This window comes from Peromyscus eremicus, chromosome 12 (genome assembly GCF_949786415.1).
Source record: "Peromyscus eremicus chromosome 12, PerEre_H2_v1, whole genome shotgun sequence".
NCBI lineage: Eukaryota > Metazoa > Chordata > Mammalia > Rodentia > Cricetidae > Peromyscus > Peromyscus eremicus.
This window is the reverse complement of record NC_081428.1, coordinates 63,151,901-63,168,722: the sequence shown is the minus strand read 5'-3', so window position 1 is coordinate 63,168,722 and position 16,822 is coordinate 63,151,901. Positions and strand designations below refer to the sequence as shown.

Below are 16,822 nucleotides of genomic sequence, written 5' to 3'. Positions count from 1 at the left end.
CCAGCTCCAAGGGGACCGGACACCGTTGGTCCTCAGACACTGCACTCACGCATATACCCGCACACAGGTGTATGTACACACATAATTTAAAAAATAAACATTTTTTAAATAATTTTTTTTTTTTAAAGCAAGCTGAGCAAGCCAGTGAGCAATGTTCCTCTGTGGTCTCTGCTACGGTTCTTGCTCCAGATTCAAGTCCCTTCTCTGATTTCCTTCATGATGAACTGTGACATGAAGTGTAAGCCAGATAAACCCTTTTCTCGCCCAAGTTCTTTTTGGTCATGCTGTTTATCCCAACAGAAAGCCAGCTAGAACACTGATTATGGCTTTTCTTCCGAATGAGAATCTTTAACTTTTGCACTCTATTACAAATTCTACATAATATCCTTCACCTGAAAAAAATAACATTATTTCAAAGTAAATTTTCAGATAAAAGCTACCTATATATTTAAGCACGATTACTTACCCTGTGTGTCCTAAGACAGTGGCATGGTGCAGTGGACCCCGCCCTTGGACGTCTCTTTGGTTCACATTAGCACCATTCTGTAAGAGGAACTCGCACGTCACCAAAGAGCCCTTAAAGAGAAGAGGACAATGTACAAACGCGGATGAGAAAGAGCACATCTGTATGGAGGCCGCAGAGAAATACGGTAGATTTGTTTTTCCAAGAACTAATTAACACAGAATTGTTTACAGTCTGAAGTCCATCAAAACACACCACTCCCCTCCCCTTGCATTATCAGATCCTCTTCCAGCTGCACCTCCCCAAAATCAGAAGCCACCAAGTGACAGACAGAAATCACTAATGAGAGAATTCTTTACTTTCTAACCCCTCTTAGAATAGTAACAATAATGATGCTTTGTTTAGAATTTACGATATTTGCTATTTTACCAGATCAATGAAAACATCAATGCATTAATTCACACCCCTAGTACAGCCTGAATGCATTAATTCACACCCCTAGTACAGCCTGAATGCATTAATTCACACCCCTTAGTACAGCTTGAATGCATTAATTCACACCCCTGGTACAGCTTGAATGCAGTAATTCACACCCCCAGTACAGCTTGAATGCATTAATTCACACCCATTAGTACAGCTTGAATGCATTAATTCACACCCCCTAGTACAGCTTGAATGCATTAATTCACAGCTATTAGTACAGCTTGAATGCATTAATTCACACCCCTGGTACAGCTTGAATGCACTAATTCACACCCCTGGTACAGCTTGAATGCAATAATTCACAACCCCAGTACAGCTTGAATGCATTAATTCATACCCATTAGTACAGCTTGAATGCATTAATTCACACCCCCTAGTGTAGCCTGAATGCATTAATTCACACTCCAGTGCAGCCTGAATGCATTAACTCACACCCCTAGTGCAGCCTGAATGCATTAATTCACACCCCTAGTACAGCTTGAATGCATTAATTCATACCCCTAGAACAGCCTGGATGAGTGCTGTTGCTTGGTCCTCATCTGAATTAGCCCAGTTCACATCTGCACCATGAGCCAGAGCCTCAGCCATTTTGGGGAGGTTTTTTTCGTATGAAGCCCTATAAAGTTGAAGTCCTGGATTAAGATGTTTAGAGTCAAGAAACACAGAAGACTCTTGCCTTTCTCCTTCTGGAAAGCAAAGCACAAATACATTAATAAGAATGTACTCTTAGCACAGGAGGCAAACTGTTTAGCAAGACAGAAAGAATTTGCAGGAAGAAAGAGTTCTATTGGACGAACGGCAGGAACAGCCAAGTGAAGACAATTAAAGGCCAGCACGCTGTAAATTTAAACAGTTACAACAGATAACCTCAGGACAGAGAAGCGGCTAGGACACCTTCATAGTATCTACAATTACTTCAATTTTGAAAGTGAACTCTTAAACTCACAATGGAAACATTGTGACATAGGAAATCATTCATCTACCCCAAGGAGCATATGAGAGACGTTCACATTTATTTCTCAAGATATTATTATTTCTTACAGACTATTCATTTCCCAAATATTCAACCTTCTCATGGAATAACATCAACTGGTATTCTAGGCTTTTGTGGCCTTGCCAGTATCCAGGGAATATGTTAGCTGCTGGTAAAATTGACTATCTTCCAAAAAGCCTGGACTCCTAAAGAATTTACTAATAGTTCAAACATTCCTAGGATGATGTAATCATCACAATTTACACAATAACTAACTCAAACGTTTTAAAGAATGCTTATTCGCCAAAGAATTCTGTAAGACTAAACACACTGAAATCACGGAAGGAGGCAAAAAGGAATTATGATGAGAAGAAGAATCCAAGGGGAGGGAGATGCTGGTACAGGAACAGCCCAGGAGAAGCCAGTGACAAAGGGGACAGGACTAGCAGTACAGGTTAAAAACCCTAGCATACACCATGAAGTCTGGATGAATGTCCGACTGGGGAAAGAATCCAAAAATAAAGAGAAACAATAGCTTTCTCCGTAAACAATACTGCTTTTCCCTTAGTAGCTTCTAAAAAGATTAACCACCTACTTGAGAAATGATCTAATCAAGAATGGACATTTAGAGCAGGGGAGAGACGGCCATGGGGTGAAATGTTCGCCAGACAAGCAAAAGGACCTGAGTCCAGGTCCCCGGAACCAGGTAAAAAGCCAGTCAGAGGCTGACAGCTGTCATAGCAGTGCTTGGGGGGGGGGGGCCAAAGACAGACAGATCCCTGGAGCTCACTGCCAAATCACTGAGCTCCACGTTCAATGAGAGACCTGTCCCCAAAACTAAAGTGGAAGAACAAACGGAATTAGACAATGTATTAAGTAAGATAACCCAGACTTGGAAAGGCAAACATCCCATGTTCTCTGCTATATGGAAAACTTAGTTCCTAATTGTTCATATAGAAATACCTACATGAGAGAGAAAAGGCAAATGCTAGGAAATCCAAGGGTGGTCTGGGACAAGGGAAAAAATTCTCAGCAGAAAACTGCTCCATTTAAAATCTAAAGTCACGATTGATTAGATTTGAAACTGAACATCTATGAGAAATTTCATTACATTAAAGTTTTGTATTTTGGGGGTGGGTTGGTGTGAGTGTGGCGGTCATCAGATAACTTGGCAGTCAGTTCCCTCCTCCCACCAAGTGGGCCTCTGGCTTGAACTCGGGCTGAAAGGCCTGGCAGCCACGCCTTTCCCTGCGGCACCAACGCACCGGGACATGTTCATGTATCTGGGAAACTCATAATCCCCGCTGTAAAATTTAATCCCAGATACATTGTCTCTTCTACTAAGCAATGCTGCAGAAAATGTGGTAGTCTGGGTTTTGACATTTCTACACATTTAACTACTTCCAGTGAGTTTCATCCTTAGAGTGATCCTAATGTCGTTAATATTTCAAAAATTCTCATTTTAGGTAAATTTAAATCTTCTAGTAAAAGTTTGGGGGAAAAATAATAGAAATACAAAAGAAATGAGCAATTGATAAGAATAATGGCATAGTTATTTTTGGAATAAGTATGCTGAACAAAAAAAACCCAAAAGAGTACATTCTGTATGATCTGCTTTCTCTAAACTAGAAAACTGCTACCTTCTGCTATCATGACAGGAAGCAGAATGGTGTTTAGGGACTGAGACTATGATGGGACAGGAGAGGTCAGTTATAGAGGCAAAGGAATGGGAACATCAACACTCCCATGGGCACACAGTACGTGCACACACATCACACACTGACACATCAGTTACACTTCCTCCCATCCCCATCAGGAAGTGGAGAGTGCTGAGGGAGAACACCAGACATTAACCTCTGGCCCTCATAGGAGCACACACATGCAAACACACCCACAAGAGAACTGACATTTGCTACATGCATTGTCCAACAAACTACACCAATCAACACTGACTTTCATCAAAACTCACCAGGCTCGTATAAGCTGTTGGCTGACACGGTGGAAGGTAAAGACTCCCGTCCATCATCAGAGCCTTGCTGGATCCCACTGTCATTACTTTTAACTGTGTTAAGGGACAAAAAAGAGCTAGTGATTAAAGTTCACATCACTCAGAAAGCAGTCTCCCACAACCAACAAGACCGTAAAATGAGCTGGTACACGGAAACATGAACTTGGCCACCACCAGCATAATCAACTTACTGCAATTTTAATCCTTTTGTAATTTAATTTATTGGAACATAAATCAATCACAAAGCCTGAAAATAAACGTGTTTTCAGAGTTCTAACACATCTCATTACCCCACAAAGGCTGGGCGTAGTGAGGAGCTTACTTTACTGTATGACTGTGGTGATGTGTAATCCTGAGACAATGGAAAACATCTAGAGAAATGGCCACACCGCACAATGACCACTGGCACAGACTTGGAATGAATGCTCCACAACAGTACTTACTACTACGCAGTTTTGAAGAAGTATCAAAGTAGGAGAAGAGTGAGTCTAGCTCATCAGGACAGAACAGAGACTCCCGCCTGGCCTCGTCGCTATTTACAGCAGCCACTGGGGACATGCAAGTTAGCAAAGCACAAAGCAGGCCGTGAGAAGGGGGCAGGAAACACCGTTACTGGGGAAGTGTAGGGAGAACATAGGAAGGAAATCGGGAGTAAATCAGATACTCGGGGCTTTCAGCATCATCAACTGACAATCCCATCTCCCCTTGCTGTTCAGCAGTTGTGCTCCGCACAGTATAGACCGTACCTAGGAATGGGAACCATGGGGCCATCTCAGCTGAACTGTCTTAAAGACACAGAGATCCAGTTTTCCCTTAGAATGTGTACAGGCTTCTAGCATTTAAAACAAAAAACAAACAAAACAAAACAAAACAAAAAACCCTACAATGGCCGTAACTGTAAGATTTAAAAAGTGGCTTCAGCTTAAGAAAAGATCCAAGGTAAATACCTGCGCCGTGGACGGAAGCTCTGACATGGCCCAGCCTCTGCTCCTCACAGCTTTTGGAGATAACCCTTTTCTCCTGCTCAGAAGGTGATGATGCCATGGAGTATTTATCCACAAATTTCCTCTCCACATATTTTGCTCTGATATATGCCTCTTTCTCCTGTCTGGTAAACAGAAAAATGCCATGATGTTTTACTTAGCCCCTAGCATGGCTAATACTGAATGAATGCCACTAGACACTGAATCTAATAGCACTTGAAAGTAAATGGGGTGGGGCGGGGGACGCTGGAGAACTGGCTGGGCAGTTAAGAGTGCCTGCTGCTTGCTCCGACAGGACCTGAGTTTGGTTCCCACTCACTCACAACCACCTGTGACTCCAGCTCCCGGGACTCTGACACCCTCTTCTAAAAGCTTTTTAAGTGACTCTCTAACAGGTAACATAGAACATTCTACAACATGTTTTCCTGCTAAATAAGAAGCTATTTTCGCAGTCAGACGGAATAAAACGGCCCACTGAAAACTGACAGCTACAGAGCACTCTGTGGTTCTCTGTGTGCATGTATTTGTACACATGCTCCCTTGTGTTCTACATTAAAACATTACCAAGAAAACTAAAAAATATATAGAAATTAACATTAATTCCTTTTTACTGGAGATGCTGTCACATCCTGAATAATCACTACTGGTGGTCATAACTTAATAGCTATAATAAAACAATACAGCATCCCAGACTTACAGTGGAAAATGTCATTTCTCTTGTTAGCTTAAGATATAACCATGAAATATGCCTGTTCTATCATTTTTCTTTCTGATTTCACAACCAAACTGCCTTTCTTGCCTTTGATTCCAAAGCCTCACAGTGCCACCCATGTGTGGTCAACATTTGCTGAACTAAGTCAGATCAGAAAAATGATTCAGAGTAGACAGTAGAAACTTGATCTTTGAGACATTCGAACAGATTATGTGTGTGTGGGGGGGGGATAACATGTACATGTTTGTGTATGCACATGTGTGTGTGCTGGTGTACACACACAGGCACGTGGACCCCAGAGGTCAACATTAGGTGTCTTCTTCAATCACTCTCTATCTCATTTTTGGAGACATAGTCTTTTGCTGAACCTGGAATTTACTAGTCCCTTGAGATTAGCTGGCCAGCAAGCCCAAGGGATACCCCGCTTCTGCCTCCCCAGTACTGGGATTACAAGCACACACTGCCATGCCCTGCTTATAACACAGGTGCTAAGGAACCGAACTAATGCTTGAGATTGAGCCGCGCTTCCTCTTAATGCCCCCCACTAACAGAACTTTGGACTGCTTTAATAGCAAAAAGCCTTTGCATTTCTATGTAGAGATTTTTTAAAAAAAACAATTCCTTGTCATTTAAAGACTACAGATGACTGACTGCTCAGTGAGGTGCCAAGGTCTAATGAGTACAGCTACAGTACAGGTCTGATGAACACACTGAAGAAAGACACAGTCACATTTAACCAGAAGGAATAATGTGACTTCCACACACTCCATCACAATGTCTTATGTCAACTGTGGTTGTATTTCTGGTTAGGGAAGAGAGTAGCACATTAAGACAACTGTACCTTTGTCCTGGCTGTGGTTTCTTTATTCCCATTTTTTCCAGTTTAGCTTCATAAACACGATTTATAACATCATTTCCCAATTCACACATAAGCTATTTCACAGGAAAACAAGAAAGCAAGCTATAAATTAAAAGTCCTAATATTAAGCTAAACTTAAAAAGTCCTTAAGTGTGTACAATTAACTAATTCCTCTTTATATACTGTAATTGTTAATTCCACAAAGAAATGTAAAGTTAAAATGGGCCAATGAATGAGATTATTACCCATTTGCTATTCTTTATCAGAACATTATCACTCCTATAACAGGGACCTAACAGAAACCATCCATCTATCCATCCACCCATCCATCCATCCACCCATCCATCCACCCAGATATATTACATCTATAGCTATATTTACAATCAGGACTGGACAATGGCTCAGTGGTTGAAAGGCTTACACTGCTCTTGCAGAGGACTCACACTCAGGTCTCAGAACTCACACTGGCTGCAAGGACCGGCACTTAGTGCACACATCCACACACAGGCTCAGACACATGCACATAATTAAAAATAATAACGAATCTCTAAATGAAAGCCATATTTATCATGTGTCTATCTATATATCATAACCACTGACTGCGCCTAGGTCTGTGGTTGGGCAAGAAGTTTCACAATAAAGTATCCCATACAGTAAGGTGTAGCAAGCACTGGCCAATGCAAGGACAAAAATTAAAATTAGACATCTTTCTAAAGTGCCCTCATTCCCACTTTATAGAAAGATTAAAATCTATCAAATATAGAGTTCATTGAAATCATTTATGGACTCAACCTGTACCTGAGTTCTATCACCAGACACCACTAACTCCTTGTCAAATGCTGTAAATCTTTTTAGATTTTCTTTCTCTTGGTCCACCTACTTCTCTACTCGGCCTTCACTTCCTCACTGCGCTAGTTCATCCCAGCTAGAGGAGATCTACAATCACCTGTGAAATATTTTCATGTAAATATTGATCTCACCTTTAAAAGCTCAGGCTCCCAAGTGTCTAAAGTTAAAGATCGTACTTTCGAAAAATGAACCCCAAGACTCCTACATAGGGAAAAAAGATTGCATTATTTTTAATAAAAAGTTATCGAGTCACTATTTGCATATTTATACACACACACACACACACACACACACACACACACACACACAAATGGCTCCCCCATATAAATACGGATGGATTCTCTGGTTAATAATGAATGATGAACCAAAGTTCTCAAAACACTTTACTAACTAAAATTATCCACTTTATAAAATGTGCAAATATAAACTGTTAATTAAATCAGGGAATTGGAAAAGACCCACTAACAAGAAAACACAGTAATTTACAACATGTATTTAACCCAAAGGAACTCTCCTACTCTGGGTGAGCATACCTACCGATGAATCCCAGAGCACTCAATACACAAGGTAATGCCCAAGTTGATGCTGGCCCACCGTGGGTCTGCCAGACCACAGTCACAACAGCTGCTGTTGCCAGGGATACACTGGACACGCTGCAGTGCACTTTCCCCTTTCAGTAATTTCTCTTTTGACTCGTTTCCAGAATCTAGGCTTCCTGTTGATGGAGATGACTTTTTATCCAGCTTCTAAAAGAATTGAGAATCATTTGGTAATTTTAATGTGTTTTGTAAAGTACTGTAAGAACATGTTACATGTTATATACTACAAGCAAAAGCTTCTAGCTCATAAATTAAACATCTATTTGGATAGGCATTACTCTAGGCACTGGAGAATGGAAAGACTGGGGTTCTTATGAATAGGCGTCATCAATGAAGGGGAAATGTACACATTAACAATTATGTGATTACTGACACTGAACATATAAAGAACAAGAGATGAGGACACAGAGAAAGGTAGTAAAGACAGAGTGGGAGACATAATATTATTAAGACTCAATCATAAAAATCCAGCACTTAGGAGGCTGAGGCAGGAGTATCCAGAAGCTCAGAGAGAGCCTAAGCTACACAGGAAGGCTCTTTTCAAAGAAGAAAGCTGCTGTAGGATGGTCTGTATGTCAAATGCTCTGATTGGTCAATAAATAAAACACTGATTGGCCAGTGGCCAGGCAGGAAGTATAGGAGGGACTAACAGAGAGGATAATTGAGAGAACAGGAAAGTGGGAGGAGACACTGCTAGCCGCCGCCATGACAAGCAGCATGTGAAGACGCCGGTAAGCCACGAGCCACGTGGCAAGGTATAGATTTATAGAAATGGATTAATTTAAGATGTAAGAACAGTTAGCAGAAGCCTGCCACGGCCATACAGTTTGTAAGCAATGTAAGTCTCTGTGTTTACTCGGCTGTGGGACTGGAGGGTGACAGAGATTTGTCCTGACTGTGGGCCAGGCAGGAAAACTCTAGCTACAGAAAGCAAACAAAAAGAATAAAGTATTTGGTGCCACATTCACCAAAGGTGTTAACCAGAAGCAAGTTATTTTAATTACTACAGTTCATAACTATGATAAAGTGAAAAGGTAGAAAATATATCATCTTCATAGTGAACCAAAAGCAAAAATGATATGCAAAAAGCTAATTTTTTTAAGTGTACAGTCACACTAATAATAGAGTATTTAAAAAGCATTGGCTTACATGCAGCAATAATCAACCAAATTCAAAGATGTGGCTCTTTTTTTAAGTAATTAAAGGTACAGTCTAAAGCCTTCCAGGGTCAAAAGCTTTCCACCCTGTACATTCCAGTGTGCTAGCCCAGAAGCACTGGAAATAGAATTTGACTTTTGTCTTTTCTGGAAACACACAGAAGTAGGAAGGGCCGAGCAAACAAGGCAAGCTCAGGAGTTGGAGTTCCTAGTGTCTTCAGAGAATAAGGCCAGTATCCGCTTAAAGATCCCAGCCCTAGGCTGGGCGGTGGTGGCGCACGCCTTTAGTCCCAGCACTCGGGAGGCAGAAGCAGGAGTATCTCTGTGAGTTCGAGGCCAGCCTGGGCTACAGAGTTCCAGGACAGGCTTCAAAGCTACACAGAGAAACCTTGTCTCAAAAAACAAAACAGAATGAAACAAAATTCCTGACTGTGGCTGTTGCTCAACACACAATCCAAACTTACGAGAACCTTATATTCAACAAAATCTTAACTAGGTGTTCAGTGTGTAGTCTTAACTTATAATCATTGATACATTATAAGACAGCCAAGAAAAACCTATGAAACAGTTCTTAATCTAGCTGTCTACAGGATTATCTAAGGAAAAATTTTTTTTTTTTTTAAATTTATGACTCAGGATCCTTCCCTAAGAGTTCTTGGTCAGGGAGGCCCAGAGGCACCCCGAATGTCACAGGCTGTGGCTGTAGAGAGCCGTGTACGGCCGCGCCGCAAGGATGGCACCGGCATCCGGCTTCTGCCTTCCCGATGGCAGGTGCTCCTTATTTGGCTAAGGCTAGGATCTGGCTTGCTTCCGCACACCTGGACCTAATCTGGCTTGCTTGCGTATGTCTAAATTCTCACATGGATGATGGAAGAGGCCCCACCCCTACCAGAGGAGCTCCTGGCCATGACAGCCACTAAGGAAAGATGGGGATGTGGCTCTTGTTACATCACTCATGCCTCAGGAGTTAGCCACACATTAGCCACAGCCATGGACACATGGGCAGCACCAAATGAGCTCAGAGAATTGTTAACAACAAAATCAAAGGGAGAGAGAAAGGTAAGTGGGGGTCTCTTCGGAGGACTAGAGGGAAGCACTGGTGGGTGGATGTGATCAAGATACATTGCTATAATATACAAACTTCTAAAGAATAAAAAAGATTCTAAAAAACAAAATAAATATGCCTGGTTTTCAACACAACTTTATTGTTTAGGGATGGAACTTAGACAATGAGAATTTTTTTTAAGAAGTGAAAGTTAATAATTACAGTTCTAGTATTGTGTCAGGACAAAATAACAGATTCATAAACAGTCAATGAACAAAAAGGAATTCTTGAAAATTAAATAGATGTTAGCTGGTTAACAATATTCAAAAAGAGAAAAGAATGTTAATTCAGAAATTCCAGAAAGAGAGAATTGGAGTGAAGAAATAGGAAAAATCAGTAATTTAAAAAAGTAACCCTGAAACTAAAAAACAAAAGAGCAGAAGACATAACTTAATGCTGTTTCTCCTCGCCCGCTCCCCAAGAAATGGTTTCTCTGTGTACTCCTGGCTGTTTTGAAACTCTCTCTGTAGACCAGGTTGGCCTCAAACTCACAGAGATCCGCCTACCTCTGTCTCTCGAGTGCTGGGATTAAAGGCGTGCGCCACCACCAACCCAGCAGAATGTTGTTTCTTAAGGGTAACTGTTTCCAACCTACAGCTTCTATACCTACCCAAACTACCAAAGAAATGTAAAGACAAATTAAAGCACTGTTCAGGAGAGTATGGGATCACAAATGCCACGCTTTCTGGAAAACACTGAAGGAGGTCCTCAAGCTCTTAATTCAAGAAGGAGAAAGAGATGGGTCAAGAGAAAGCAAGGAACATTAGGATATGACCGTGTGAGACAATCCCAGGTTAGTGACTATACTACACGGACCGCTTAGGATGACAGAGAGATGATTCTGGTAACAGACAATACTGAGGGCTCTCTTCACCAGCATGCCCTTAGCCAATGTTCTCATCATCTGTATTCAACAGTGTCCAGGTAAACCACAGACTGAAGAAATCCCTTCTCTGAAACCAACTCCTTAGAGTAAGGAGTTCCCTCAGTGCCTGCTTAGGAAGCCTCTAGACTCGTCTACTCCTGGGAGCCCCAGGCTGTTCATGATAACCTTTGAAATACAACTTAGGAACCAACCCTGTTAGCTATCTACCACTAAGTCTACACCTCAGCCTTCATCTAAAGACCCAAGAACAGTTTCCTTTCTCAAGGCTTCATCCATGGCCTCTCCAAAGAACTTGATTCTTTGGGAAGCTTTCAGCTAAGAGACAGCATAGGCTTCCCTTCTTTGCATTTTACTTAGTGTTAATTTAAAACTAAATAAAATTTTAAACTAGCGAAATTTTATTATTAATGAAAAATATCAAAATATTTAGGAGAAACCCACTAACATGGGAACACTTTATTTCAATCTGGGATATACATTCAAATATTAAAATAAAGATATATTGAGATACTGAAAGAAAAGAATAGGTAAGAGCTGGAGATACAGCTCAGTTTGAAGACTGTTTGTATCACATGCACAAAGCCCTGAGCTTGAGCCCAAGCATAGCCTAAAGTCAGGTGTGGTAGCAAATGCCTGTAACCCCAGCTCTCAGGAGGTAGAAACAGGAGGATCGCAAGTTCAAGGTCACCGCCAGCTACATCGTGAGTCCTAAGCCAACCTGTCTTAGATCTGTCAAACGAGAAGAATAAAAGAGAGGCCATAGAAAGGGGGAAAGGTGAATAGGAGAAGGGGGGGGGGGGAGATGATGGAGGACACACACAAAAGGGTAAACAAAAGGAACTTGAGCCTAAAATTTTAAAACACTTCAATTACACGAACTCATGTTCCATAAAAAGGATGCCACAAGCATGTTACAGGTGAAGTTTAAAACCTTTAGCATCACAGCCCAGCATACTGACAGCACTTCTACTGACCTCGGACTCATCGCCCTTCTCTCTGTAAGCAGTGGCAATGCTGGTCTGAACTGCCTTAATCCAGGCCTGGCGAAGCTTTTCGGAATCCGCCTGGAGCATACAACTTCTATGAGGAAACAGCATCGCTTTGTCAGACAACAAATCAGAAGGAAAAACATCCACACACTTCATTTCGTCTCACTGTGCTGTTCAGTGCATTAAAAAAATTAACGTGTATTAGTGTTTTGCCTGAATATAAGTCTGTGACCGTGTGTGTGATATCCTCAAAGGCCAGAAGAGCGCGTGAGACCTGCAGGGCCTCCAGTCACGGCCAGCTGTGAGTCACCAATCTGTGTTCTAGAAAGTGAACCCTGGTCTTTTGGAAGATCAGCTGGTACTCTTAACCAGTGAGCCATCTCTCTAGCTGCCCAGTACTGATTTTTAGCAAAAAAATAATTTTAGTTGAAAGAAGATTTCAACATTCATCCATCTTTAGGACAAAGTAGGATTGCGACAAGATCAAGGCACAAATGGAAAAAAAAAATTGCCTCTTAGAAACAACCACTTATCCCAAAACTTAAAAACTATAAATGAGCCACATACAGTGGTACACACCTGCAATACCACCACTGAAGCCAGGAATGTTGAGTCCCAGGCCTGAGCTATTAGAGCAAGTGTGAGGTCAGATTAGACTACATAAGGACATTCTCTCAAAGAGGGAAAAGTGTGTGTGTGTGTGTGTGTGCACTCGCGCGTGCAGGAATGTTCTCTCATATTCCTTCTCTCCCCCTTTTCCCCCCACCATGTAAGCAGAACATTGCTTTTTTTTTTAAAGTGGGGTACAAATTGAAATTGAAAGTCATACACTTTCAATTCATCGTAATATCTAAAAAATTTTCACATGGACTAGGTTTGGTGCCATAGGCTTGTAATCTCAGCCTCTCAAGAGGTTGAGACAGGAGAATGACAAGTTTAAGGTCCTGAGTTCAATTCTCACTATCACCAAGATACAAACAAAAAAGTGTACCAGGTTTCCATATGTTTCCATAAGGGGCACATAAATATGTTTACAGGAAAGACAGAGCTCAGTAGATGTGCACACCTAACATGCTCACGGCCCCACTAAGTAAATAAATAAGTAATCTCTACAGATATTAAAGAACATGATACACGGAGAGAAGTTATCTAAACACTTGGATATAACATTTGTAATTGCTACTGGAATTCATTTTTAAAGCATTAATTCTTCTGTTACACTGACAATCATCAGAGTTCTCAAATCTGGAACAATCTCTGAGACAATTCTCGAATCTTGCAGGCGCCTTACTTGGTTGGAGAGACCACCTCGAAGCAGAAGCGCCGCTCTATGTCTTCGCAATGCTTCACGGTGCACAGCCTGAGGTCCTCTACCACCACGGTGGGGCTGTCCTGCAGCAGGGAGGTAAGCTCAGTGAGACCACCTGGCACGACCACAACAACCCATGCAATCATTTAGAGGAAGGACTGGCCCGCAATTGGCACTTAATAAATACTCAAAAAAACAAACAAACAAACAAACAAACAAAAACCAAAAACCATCTCCCTGTTGGACCTCTTCCACCCCACTGATGACTGATGTCCATTACTCTTTGGGGTCCCATCCACACACAGAAAAGCTACTTTCTTCCCAAAGAGAAGCCTTTAATGATCATGTTTTAAATATCCCAATGAGAAACAAGAAATTGAAAACTTCTTCTTAAAATTCTTACAAGAAAGAGAAAAGATTTTATCATTTCCTAATTAAAATGCTAGTACAAAAATCAGAAAAACGCACCAATGGATTAACTCCAAAGTTCACAAGAACCTGTAATTAGTGCGGCCATCTCACAGGCAAAGTGGGTATCTGACAGTTACAGTTGACAGACTATCTATCACTCAAAGGCTAAGTGAAAAGCACCCTATCAATTAACAAATGGTTCTCTTTCCAGCGTCTACCATTCTCACAAGCCACCCAAGCACTCCGTCCCGATGCATAAACCCCCTCACTTTGAATTAAGGTGAGAAAACAGACACACAGCACAGCAGTAAAAGCACAGGGCTCCCATCTACATTACTAAGAGCGTACATTTTGACATGTCATTCTAAAGCTTTCTATACTGTCACCATTGGTCCTAAGATACTGTGTTCTAAAAGACAAACTGTCTGCAACCCCAAAATATCACTATGGGATGTCAGGGTTACTCTTGCCATGTAACTAACAGAAGGACTTAATAAAATAAAATGAAGGTATAATCTTGGTACACAAAACATCTCAAAGCTAGGAATTAAAATTTCAGTTGGAGCTGGAGAGATGGCACAGTGGTTAGGCGTGTGTGCTGCTCAGGCACAAGACAGGAGTTTGGGTCAGACAGCTCACAGCTCCGGTTCCAGGGGATCTGATGCCCCCTTCTGACCTCCACAGGTGCTGCACTCAAGTGTCCAAATCCACACTCAAGACATACATAATTAAGAATAACAATAAAATCCTTATAAAAAGGGGAAGAGAGATGTTTCTGTAGTTAGGAGCACTGGCTGCTCTTCCAGGTTTGGTTCCCAGCATCTGTGACTCCAGTTCCAAGGGATTTGATGCCTTTTCTGGCCTTTGTGGGCACTGTATACATGGTACAGAGACATTTGTTCAGGCAAAATACCCACACACATTCTAAGAAGCAAAAAGAGGGAGCAGTTTAGAAGAATTCATGATTAAAGGACGAAAGAAATGTCTCAGTCATTAAGGGTACTTTCTGCTCCCAGAGACAGAACTGGGTTCCCAGCACGCACATCAGCTGGCCCACAACCACCTGTAACTCCCTCTCCAGGGGGATCAAACACTACTGGTCTCTGTGAGCACCTGCACTCACATGTACAGAGATACATACATACTCATAATTAAAAATAATAGAAATAATTCAGGGCATGGTGGCACACGCCTTTAATCCCAGCACTCAGGAGTCAGAGGCAGATGGATCTCTTTGAGAGTCCGAGGCCAGCCTGGTCTACACAGTGTATTCCAGGCCAGCTAGGGCTGCATAAGGAGACCCTGCTTTAAAATAATCTGGTGCCTTTGGGGACACTTACAGTCTCATGCACAAACTTGCACTCAGACATACACGCACACACAAATGAAAATAAGTCTTTTTTAAAAAGAATTCACAATCAGGATCAAGGGTTAATGGCTTCCACTCCACAAATTATGCATATTCAAACATAAAACCAATAGACAGTAATTTCAGAATTTTGCATATGGACATTTATGGATTTCAGTGTTCACCAAGTCAAAGAGATAAAGAACTGAAACCAGTTTTCACTGTACTGCTTAACAAAGTACATACCTTGAACTTTTTCTGGTAAACCAACTGGTTGTTCTGTATGGAGAACCAGCGTCTAGATAAAGACAGACAGATTAAAGATGGCTCTCGTGCGGTGGGAAGTGAAAGGGGACACCTGTTGAGGGTGACAGTCTTTGGAGAAGTGCACTACTTTGCTTTTGTAAACTGAGGCATATGAGACAACTACTGAAAACTAAGAATAAGCATCTTAAAATCACAGGGTAGTAAGATAAATTTGCTGTATTTAGGTTCATTCTATGTCATAACTTTATATCTTAAAAAAAGCTTTTATTTTTTTCCTGCTAAGACCATAACTATTTTAAAAGCACAAACTTACAAGTTTTTTTGAGGTGTCAAAATAATATCTTTTCCCTCAAATATTTACTTTTATGACAAAGAAAACTTACACTACAAACAAAATGTTCGTTTATATAAGTAAAACATTATGATAAAAGGGGCTTTATTTTCAACCCTTCAGAAGCTAATTCATTCAGCAAATGTTTGATCTGATCAACAAAACAGAGACTAATCATTAGAAGTGTATTGAAGAGGAGATGATCACACCTTATTTCATATAAGTAAGAATTCTTACTTCTCAGTCAAATAATGTTATTACCATACATGACCCCTCAACTGTTTAAATGGCTTGCCTCATTACTGTTAAGTTACTAGGAAAACAATTTGCTCATAATCTTCTTTACAAAATTGGCTAGGCAATGTAAGCCATATGCACTAATTCTAATTTATTAAAATAATAAAAAGAACTAAAGACATACAAAAAAATCAGTCAAAAGCCATTCATAAAGGAAGCAAAACTTCTCACCAAGCACGAAAAGTGAACAGTATTTGAGCTGTTATTTTTAAATTAGTTTTATATGAGATGATTTTTTAATATAAACATTAGTTATTAATCTATTAGCAGATAGAGATTCTACCTTTTCATTGACAGTAATACAAATTACCAGAAATTATATTTAGGTGTTTTGAATTTCTATTTTTAAATTTTTACTTATTTTTCCAAAGCTGAGAAAGAGCCCCGAAGACACCTTTGGGGTTTTAGGCCTTTTACTGGGTGGGTGGGTTTTCTTGCCACTTAAAAAGTATCACCTTTTTCATTGAGAGAGTTTGTTAAATAAGCATCTAAATAAAATAAAGTGGGGTGCCACTGAATGCAAATCAACAGACCAGAAAAGGAAGAACGTCCAAGGCTCGTGTTTGGGGACAGACAGCCGGTTAGAAATGTTAGAGGAAATTCTTACACAAACCAAATGGTGCACCCTGCCACATGGGATGACATGCAATGGAGACAATCTCTGGATCTGATTAAAATGTTGTTTTTAAAATTCATTTGAGGAGGGTGAACTATATTAATAAAAATGTATGGGCTGGATATCATAGTAGTTATCTTACACAGTTTAAGAAAAACTACAGTTTTATTAAATAAT

The 16,822-nt window shown here is 40.7% G+C and overlaps 1 protein-coding gene across 1 annotated transcript in view; it reads right to left on the bottom strand.

Annotated features, from left to right (window-relative positions):
- Positions 1-16,822, bottom strand: part of Acap2 (ArfGAP with coiled-coil, ankyrin repeat and PH domains 2) — a 120,974-nt gene that overhangs the window by 13,124 nt on the left and 91,028 nt on the right. Inside the window, exons 11-20 of the mRNA XM_059277763.1 lie at positions 15,381-15,432; positions 13,358-13,458; positions 12,052-12,157; positions 7,868-8,076; positions 7,462-7,531; positions 6,464-6,555; positions 4,875-5,035; positions 3,889-3,981; positions 1,445-1,632; positions 467-576 (exon numbers count right to left, since the gene is read on the bottom strand). Coding sequence (XP_059133746.1) covers positions 467-576; positions 1,445-1,632; positions 3,889-3,981; positions 4,875-5,035; positions 6,464-6,555; positions 7,462-7,531; positions 7,868-8,076; positions 12,052-12,157; positions 13,358-13,458; positions 15,381-15,432 — 1,182 coding nt within the window. The remainder of the gene's footprint in view (positions 1-466; positions 577-1,444; positions 1,633-3,888; positions 3,982-4,874; positions 5,036-6,463; positions 6,556-7,461; positions 7,532-7,867; positions 8,077-12,051; positions 12,158-13,357; positions 13,459-15,380; positions 15,433-16,822) is intronic.